This window comes from Pyxicephalus adspersus, chromosome Z (assembly GCF_032062135.1).
Source record: "Pyxicephalus adspersus chromosome Z, UCB_Pads_2.0, whole genome shotgun sequence".
Classification (NCBI taxonomy): domain Eukaryota; kingdom Metazoa; phylum Chordata; class Amphibia; order Anura; family Pyxicephalidae; genus Pyxicephalus; species Pyxicephalus adspersus.
The window spans coordinates 28518011-28528160 of record NC_092871.1 but is presented as its reverse complement, the minus strand read 5'-3'; the positions used below and the strand labels follow the sequence as shown (position 1 = coordinate 28528160).

Here is a 10150-nt window from a genome sequence, read left to right as displayed (position 1 = left end):
ATCGTGCACTCCCTTGTCGTTGGAAAGGATCGTGAAAGATCCTTTCCAACGACAAAAATTGCAAGTGTGTACGCAGCTTTAGCATGTTTTCTCAGCTGCTTTTAAGGCCAAACAAACTTTCCATATTGTATATGAATTTAAAAAATTCCCCTTTGACCCCCCGAATGGGGGCTGTCAGACTTCATCTTGGCAATGTTCTGTTAAATGGATTAAGCAAGGTGTCCTAGAACGTTTCTACAATATATATGGAAGGGGAATTCCATAGGAGAGTTTATTGTCTTTCAAACCATAAGGAAATCTTCAGATGAAAGTCCACTAATGTAGAAGTCACCCGGATATCTGCATCTTTATATTATCATCCCAGCTTCTGATCTGCTTCATATCATCTGTCTTTTTCATCTGGTCTGCCTCCTCTACCTCTCCATGTGTATTATCTTAAAGAATAAAATAAGGCAGAGTATATGTTCTATAGTTACAAAGTTAGTTAGGTTAAAAAACACACAAGTCCATTGAGTTCAACAACTAGAGAAAGAATTATATATACTAGAAAAAATTCTAGACAAAAACTTCACTGCAGGTTGGACATTAAATGACTTATCTTTCAAACTTAAAGCCTTTTATTCAACAAACACTTAGGCACCAATGCATGCTTCTGTTATAATATCTCTGTGGCCCTGATTTATAGCTCTCCAAGACCAGAGAGGATACACTTTCATTAGTGAAACTGAGTGCTCCAGCAAATCTGGAATGGATCTGGTCCAGGATTCAAAACATTTGCTATCAAATAGCAAATGTTTTTGAAGAAATCCACTCCAGGATCACCCAGTAAGTGAATCCTCTCCAGTCTTGGAGAGCTTTAATATATCGGACCCGCTGTTGGTTTATGCACATGACTGCTTCAAGATTTTGTTTTAGGTTGGCCCCTCAATCCTCTCACATTGTTCCCTCTTCCTAGTGTTTTCTTCCCAAACATATGTGTTTTTTTACTTCCTGCCTCATCCCCATAGCCAGCCACATTACCTCTTGTTTGGCCCGCCTCTTCAGACCAACTAACCAGTTAATAAACCAGATAAATTCTTTATGTTGAGGTTAATACTGAATGCCCCATTCCAATAAATTGGACAAAGAAAACTAAATAAACACCAAAAGTATATGTTATAGGAATTTAAAGTAAAAGAAAAATGCAAAACAATAACCAATGTACCTATAAAAAAAAAACTTTTATTACAAAGATTTCTTCATAAAAACTAATAACAATAATACAAAAAAGCAAACATAAGCACATTTTAATCTTTTCAATCCACCTAAAAGGGTTGCTTCATGTCTTCATCCAGTATCGCATTCAGAAATTGGTTCATATGTTTCTATAAGTAGACTCCAACTTTTAGTTTCACTCAACACGTTTCACTGACATATCTCCTCTTCATCAGGAGTTTTAAATGGTAAAAGGAACCAAATACTATAATGAAGAAGGTAACAATAATCAATTAGATATCAAATCACCAAAACCAATATTCCAACAAAAGTATAGTTTTTAGGTAAGGTATAGATACATATCATTTTGTTAGAGAATTGAATAATTTCAAAATTACCAGGTAAATTGCCTATTAGTAGAGGAAGCTCAAAATAAAGATCACTGGACATGCGAATAACCCTAATATTTCTAGAGGTTAGCTAAAAGTGATATTCTTTATTTGCTATATGACTATTGGAGAAATGGCCACAGTAAGACAGATGTTTTTAAAGCCTTGCTCACAGTCCACATTGCCAGGGGTGGAGTAGTACAGGTAGTCCCCAGGCTAAGTAAATCTGGCACATGGACGCCTCCTAAATACGAACGGGGCTTTCCTGCTCACTCATGTGCAGGACAGGAGCTTGATGGGGGGAGCTAAAGCTAGGTTGTGGGTGATCTAAAGCTGCATACACACGTCCAATAATTATCGTTAGAAACCCCCGATGAACGATCGACGAACAACAGATTGGCCAAAAATCGTTCAAAAAAAAGTGACCAACGATGCTGATGAACGAGGATTGTCGTTGGAAATGAATCATCGCCACGGCGGATCTGATTGGCCGATGATCGTTCACTATCTATCATGTGTACAGTCGTTCAGTGATCGTGCATGTTTCTGCGGTACACTTTCTCCTTTACATGTCACTTCCTGCATCGTTCATACGATTGTATCTAGCGTGTGGACACTGTTGGTGGATTATATTTGAACAATTGTATTGTAACAGCATGTACAGAATTGTGCACAATATGATTGTTCGAAAATAATCCTGCATAATCGTTGATCGGTCGTAATCGTTTGTTTTCTAACAATAATTATTGGAAGTGTGTACCTAGCTTTGGGGTGGAGCTCTTTCTGCAGCCTCTTGTAATTCTTTATTGACCAAGACAAACTCTGCAATTTTTTCTTTTTGCATAATAAAGCACAGCTTGCTGCAGAAGTTAATGAATGTCTAGGCTCCATAAAGTTGTTTTTTTGCTTTGTTTGTGATTAGCTCACAGTAAGGATTTTATACAGTAACTGACACCACACTGCCTAATAATATGTTGAGACAAACATAATATATTGCATTTATTAAAATGTACCTGTCCCGACTTACATACAAATTTAACTTAAGAATAAAAAACCTACAGTTCCTATCTCATATGTAAACTGGGGACCACCTGTATGGCACAAGCAGCTATCATTCTATAGGCATTACTGGGTTCACTATCTACTAACACAAGTATGAGGGTTGGTTTGCAGCAAAGTGGACTGTAATACGAGATGAATGAAGCTTGCCCAAAATATTTTTAAAAATCATATGAATAGCCTATGGCAGTTCTCAAGGACATGGAATCCAATTAGGTACCGGCCACCTTCACCACAACACCACTGATAGACTACTATTCCCAGTAAGCCATGTACAACTTTTCTGTTGATATCCACCAGGTTGTGGTCACTGTGATAACCCCAACGACAACATACTAGGCAATCACATTATTGACCATGCTATAAATCGCTCTTTATGCATCTATGCATTTTTCAAACATCAGTTATCAAGTACAAAAGGGAAAAGGGATGGTAAAGTTTTTGGGGGCTGGTGCAGAGTTTTTATGAGATAGAGGTAAAAACCCCTATATATGCCTAACTGGATGAAACTTTTAAAGTTTCCTGGGATATGTGACACCAGCATTCCAGGAGTCTGTGGGGTTTCCCTTCAGTCTATATCACCACAGTAGTAAAACACGGAAAGTGTGGCAGAATGTAAAAAACAAAAAGTAAAAAAAATGATTAAATAAAAAATGGGAAAAAATTCAGAGACGAGTATATTAGTTGATACACTAAATACATGTGTTGGATTAGTTTCGCTATTCCAATTAACACAGGGGTATGTGTTTTTCTTTCTCTTTTTAGACATGAATATTTTACTGTTGTATCTCCCCTTACCCCAGGTTTTTATGTTATGGCAGACGTATAAGCACTCATTTGCACTGTTAGACAATTGTTAAATGTAAAATGTCACATGTGTTTTCATACTGTTTGTACTTGATATTAAGGGAGAATTTTTTGTCCTCCCTTTTTGTTTTGTTCATATACGTGATATTTTCTTTTATGTACTGACTTTTCAAAAATTCTAATAAAACTGATTGAAACAAAAAAAATGGGAAAAACATTTTTTATTATGTAAAAATCTGTTACATGTTTTTTTTTTTCATGATAGGTCCACTACAGATATACAGATATAATCTTACCAACTGAAAAGTACAAGTTGGATGGAATGACAAGTATAGTATAGTAATATTACAGACATAAAGCAGCATTACAGACACATAATGCTCTATAGACAGTTATGAACATATCATTGTACAGGGTTAAATATGAATATACTAAGGTTTATGGTCAATTACATACAAATAGGGGGCTATACTTGGTCCTAGATTGTAAGCTCTACAGGGCAGGGTCCTCTCCTCCTCTGTCACTGTCAGCATTTGTCTGTCATTTGCAATTATTCCCTATTTAATGTACAGCGCTACATAATGTTGGCGCCATATAAATTCTGTTTATTAATAATAATAATAATAATAATAATAATAATAATAATAATAGTAATAATATTATTATTATTAGTAGTAGTAATAATAATAATAATGGACATAATAAGGTCATTTTATAGACTTATAGACACATCAGGGTCTATATTCAGATACGGAGATAAGGTTTATTATGGAAATATAGGAGTCTATAGTTGTTTATAGTATATAAAGATCTATTTATCAATGTTATCACTCACAGATTTTCCTAAAATCTTATTTAAGAATGTGTAAACATTGACAAATATACTCCATATATTATTATATAAATACATTCTCTATTTAAAAAAATATAGGTACAACTGTATTTTATTATATTGTAGAAATGGGAATGATGAATGAATAAAAAGAAATAACAGGGGTATGTCACCTATATAACAACATCCAATGTACATGTATGCAGTAATTGTTTATCACTAAGAATCTTTTGCAGCGACAGTGGAAATGAACGCATGCTGTACAGAGGGTAAGGGGAAGTATAGTAAGGAAGCACCCTCCTGCCACCTCCTCCATAGGAAACAAAAGCTGCTGTTGGCTAACGGTGGTTCAGTGATCGAGGAAGATGGATCACCTTACATAAAGATTTACAGATGATAGGTTTCAAAAAAACAGAAGTTTATCTGTGCAAATGTAAATACATCTTGTATGAGGAGCTATGGAATTCAGGCACCCACATTGGCTCTGATTTATTAAAGCATTCCAATGTTGGAGAGAATACACTTTCATCAGTGAACCTGGGTGATCCAGCAAACCCTGAATAGATTTCCTAAAAGTCATTTGCTTTGTGTTAACCTCCTTAGCGGTAATTCTGAGTGTGGCTCGGGGTTAATTTTTAGTACCAAAGGCGGAACCTAGAGCCTCACTCGGGGTGGAATTGCCAGAGAGTTTAAAGAGCTTACCTGGTAGGTGGTGCCTTCGGTGTCCTCCAGCGATGCCCGGCATTTCTTCCCCGGCAATGCCGACCAGGCATCTGTGTAACCTGGTGTGAGCATGCAGCTAGAGGGCGGGACCCAGTGGCTGGGAGGCAGGAAATTTAAAATACTACGTTTTTTTTAAATGTACTACTTTTACATTTAAAAATACTTCATATTCATCCCCCAAGGAGGATACCAAATATTTTCAATTCTGGGCTGGATCCACTCCAGGTTTCCTTGATCACCCAGATTCCCCGATGAAAGTGTATTCTCTCCAGTCTTGGAGAGCTTTAATAAATCAGGCCCATTGACTCTGATTTAATAAAGCTCTCTAATTTTAGAGAGAATACACTTTCATAAGTGAACCTGGGTGATCCAGCAAACCTGGAATGGATTTTCAAAAAGTCATTTAATTTTTGTTAGCAAATGTTTTCAATTCAGGACCTGATCCATTCCAGGTTTTCTGTATCACCCAGGTTCACTGATGAACGTGTATTGTCTCTAGCCTTGGAGAGCTTTATGAAATCAGGTCCTATGTCCTAGGATCACCTGCCCAATACTAGCAGCTGCACAGAGCACCTGAACTGCAGGCACCAGCAGGAGGCGCTGTGACATTCAATGCAGAGTCCAAATTACTGTGGAGAGAGGCTCCGCCTCCCGGAATCACCATTGTGTATTGTGACTTCCTGGTTGTGGGGTTCCCGTTACTGTGTATTGGGGTGACGGGGGACACATAGCTGCTACCTCTGCGTTATAGACGAGCTGCCTCCTGTGTGTATTTCCCCGGGAGGGGCGCCCTGTAATGAGTCCGGGCAGTGTGAGTGCTATGGCTGGGTGCGCACACCTCCTCCACACTGAGAGGCGGGGACAGCAGATATGGTAGTGAGGAGGGGGAGGGGGAGCCGGGGTTTCCTTGCTGCACTCACTATTCGGCTCATCATTCATTGTGTAGCAGCAGGCAGAGCAGAGGGGGGACAGCATGCATACTGGGCACTGTGTGGCCCTTGATTACGGATGTTATGGGGGCCCTGTGTGTATCAGTGTAGTGTGGCTGCTGGGGACGTGTGATCAGTGCCTTAGGTGATCTGCTGTACACAAGACATCCATACAGGGGACTGTGCATAGAGCTGCTGTATATTCTTCATGCTGCCATCATCCACTCATATGTAAAGAGGACCCCCGCAGCACCCACCACAATGTTCCGTCAGCTCCGCAACCGCCTGGTGAGTATTGTCATTGTGTAATATTGTGTATTGTATTTTATTGTCATATTGTATAATAATGTCATTGTGTATTGTCATTGTATATTGTTGTGTATTATTGTATATTAATGTCATTGTGTATTGTTGTCATTGTGTATTATTGTGGTGTTGTCATCATCCCATATACATGCATGGAGGGCTATGGAAGACATCTCCAGCCTATGGATATTTTATGTATTTATATAGCGCCAACATATTACACAGCGCTTTATAGATAGTTCTATCCATATCATGTCACTGAGCACGCTTCCATAGGACTCACAACCCAATACCTGTACAGGATCTTCTCTGCATTCCTTAATATCCTCAATATATAAACCTACTACAGGTAAAGGGCTGATGTACATACACAGCAGCTATATTCCCTGCCAAAAGATTTGCATTTAAGTCTATCCAGTCCTGGGCTTTTATCAGCCTTGTCACTCAGCACCTTCCCGTGTGGCACAGTAGGCGATCTGTTCTTTTTTGTCTGCGGCAGTCCCCCTTCAATCTGTCACTGGAGGGGGCAAGGTGATGGCTGCCCGAGCTCATGTGTCTGTCACTCTCTCCTATCAACATGTTCTTTGCTGGGCAGCCAAATGGATTGGCTCCTTGTGCTGCTTTTCCATTTATTATCTGAGCTTTATGTTCACAAGTTTTCATTTATGTGCTTGTACCGCATATATATTGATGATGTTTTTATGAATTCCGAGCTGCAATAGTTTGTGTCTTGTAGATCTGTCAGCAATAGGGTGAAAATCACAGGGTGGGATAAATATTTAGAGCGGAGGAGATATCGGGCTGTTATTATTTTCCTTTATGTTTGCTATTGTGAGTAGATGTGAAAATAACAAATTCTGCAGCCTTATAAACATTGGAGGACTGCTGTATTTATTCATTGTGTGTGTGTTTATAAACACATTTTTTTCACTTTCTTGTACATTCCATCAATAGTTTCCTCTTGCTTCATGGCATGTCATTGAATTTGAATTGCCATGTTGTTTCTGTGTTATTATTAATGTTTTTACAGATGCTGGTGCAGTGTGTCTGGGATATCTCTGTAGCTGGCGATGTTCCCTGGGTGACTGCTATCCCAGATTCATCCGGAAGAGTTGTCACCTTATAATTAGGATTGGGTTGTGTCTTTTGTTGTATGTGGAGCCTAGAATAACAACTCTGGCTATGCACAGGACTCAGATTTCTTGTTTTCTGGAGATAATGATCTATTCCAGACATTGTACTGTTTTCCTAATGTGTCTGATGAACTTCTTTAATTGTTTGCCTATTTGTTCAAAGGGGCTCCACACATTTGTATATGGAGTCTTGTGTGCTCACTACACATTAGCAGTTCAGTATGTTTGTTGGTGTTTCCCTTTTCATTAAACACAGTAGGTGATTGCAGAATGCGGTTTCCTTTTTCTATTGTTCTTAGGAACACATGGCAGAGCAGTCATTTACTACTTTTATAGCATTATATACAATTGGTATGTTTACTATAGCACAGTACACCCTGTGCCCATGTCACATACTTCAGTGTAGAGATTGGAGGTCAGTGTTGTAAATCTTATTTCCAGTACAGCCATTCTCAATCATTTTCCATCGAGCTGTGGCTGATTGGCCATTGTTCTAATGATGCCTGCATAGTCCCTGGAACAGCAACAGTTGGCAGAGTCAGTGGCATGACAAAAATAATCCTTTTTAGGAATGTGGCATTCTGACAACAAACATAAAAGCATTCTCACTCCAATTAATTGTACTAAATATTGTTTCCAAATGATGTGACATTTATAGCAAGGGTTCCCCTGGAGTGAAAAGGTTAGGGCTGTTTTCCATTGAGCAATGCTTCAGGCTTTTCTATCCTGATATGCAGCCTTTACATGCTGTGTTATCCAAACCATTGGTAATTTGCCAAGGAAAAAACTGAGCCTAAGTCATCATTTTGTAATGTTGGTTACTGGCATCTTGGCGCTCAATTTGTGTTGAGATCCCACTACAAAAATGGCTAAGCTCAAACTAGCGGTGCAGATAACGCTTCCTGATGAATCTTGCCCACAGTTGGGATTCTACATATGGAATCTCACTTGCTGAACCTGTGAAACATGAATGGCAATGTATTGAGTTGTTCAGTGCCACTTGCTATCACTAGCACTGTGATTGGGTGGCACAATCAATTCAAGTCATTGAACCTTGCCCACAGTTGAAATTCTACATATAGCGTCTCACTTGGAGCCACCTATAAAAAATGAATGGGTACAGTACTAGTTCAGTGCCACCCGCTTAACAAATGCTGCCTTGTTAAAAAATGGCACTGTGGTTGGGTGGCACACCACCAGGAAAGGTGCCAACCACCTGGAGGCGACTGCTTTTTCCACTGCTTGTCTAAACTTAGCCTTATAATCTGAGGAGAGGGTAAGTAAGAATTATAATTTTATTTGATAAACAAAGGTAAATTTTAAAATCAAGTTACATAGTTAGGTCTCTAACGACATAAAACCAGCAGTTCCCTGTAACAGAAAATATACTTTACCCTTATTTTACTGTGACTTGAGCCTCCTACTTCCCCTTTTTTCCAGCACTGACACCTCTGCCAGTATTTCAGCATTTAACGTGAGCTTTGGATGTTTGTGTCCCCCACCATGCTTCCATATACCACTATGTCACTTCATCACTGCTCTGATGAAGGGTTAGAATGTGAAAACACTTGCAAGAGACAGCAGTGGTGCAAAGTAAGGGAGGTAGGGGATAAATGCAGCCAGAAAGGTATAGGTCGATTGTTTTAGGAACCAGACTGGGTATTTTCAAGGCCACCTCACTTTATGCCATTTGTTAAAGCAGAAATGAACCCTTCAGGATGTTTTACCAATCATCAGTAAGTGTCTATAGCACATTTGCAAATCATAGCAGATTTATCTGCTAAAAGTGTCACCTTGGACACCAGTGCTTTATTCTGCACCCAGTTTTATTCCAGGTCCGGGGTACACAGCATTCTCATGGGGTTTGGGATGATGGAACATTTGCACATACGCACTGGTTGCTTAATTCACTCAGAATTGTCTGTATACTGAGCTGCCCATGCACTGCTCAGTGTATTCATTCAGCAAAACCAGCAGGCTGGAGTGGCTTAAATAAACAGTACAGCTTAATGCCACCCTGTCACTGACGAATGTGAGAAGGCACAGAGCATGGTAAAGTTGTACTATCAGTTGTTTGCTTGAATGTGAAAGATTCTGCACATGTGTATCTTTTCTTACAGTTGTTTAACATCTGCTGTTTAGGACCTTGTGGAGATTTTACTCATCGTTCCATCCATTCATCATTCTACCTGGTACTGCAGTAGCCATACTGTGACACGGATGCATTCATTTATGTGTTTTATAGTCTGGGCTGCGGAGACCTCAGGCAGGATGATGCATCGGCTGACGTGCTTCAAAGCTGTGTACAAACTAGGTCCTGAAGTCTAGGTGTCCCCAATGTACTCAGACATTTGTCTTCATACACGGTCCTGGCAAATGGCACAATCATAACCTTGCAGGGAATTTTAAACTTTTCTGCGCTAAAAGAAGTTCCCTGTTTGGGAGATTAAATTCCTAGTGTTCCTACAGAACAACATATAAGTTGGGATGTTAAAATCTTTTAAGGCTGTGGAGAAAAAAGAAAACTAATATATCTGCTACATTTAGGAAATCATAACTGCAGTATTTTCCATTTTTTAGGTTGAGTTTAGATATATACTTTAGGGATTTCCACCTAGAACAGAGGAATGTTCAGGGCAGCTGTTTTGGCTGGCTAAAAAATAAATGCATCTAAACCCAAAAATGAAAATGTTATATATTGCAGTTTAGCAGTCCTTGCAATGGGTGGCTGCATTAGTTTTCTTTTTAATGAAGCTGTGTGTCATTCAGATGGTAAGA

General features: G+C 39.1%; 1 protein-coding gene across 2 annotated transcripts in view; it reads left to right on the top strand.

The window, feature by feature from the left end:
* Positions 1–5581: 5581 nt before the first annotated feature.
* The window catches only part of ATP11C (ATPase phospholipid transporting 11C), an 81801-nt gene continuing 77232 nt past the window's right edge, over positions 5582–10150 (top strand). Inside the window, exon 1 of one of the 2 annotated variants that reach the window (XM_072430850.1) lies at positions 5582–6221. In XM_072430850.1, the coding sequence (XP_072286951.1) occupies positions 6195–6221 (27 nt within the window). In that variant the 5' untranslated portion in view covers positions 5582–6194. The remainder of the gene's footprint in view (positions 6222–10150) is intronic. The other variant, XM_072430854.1, reaches the window with a different exon arrangement.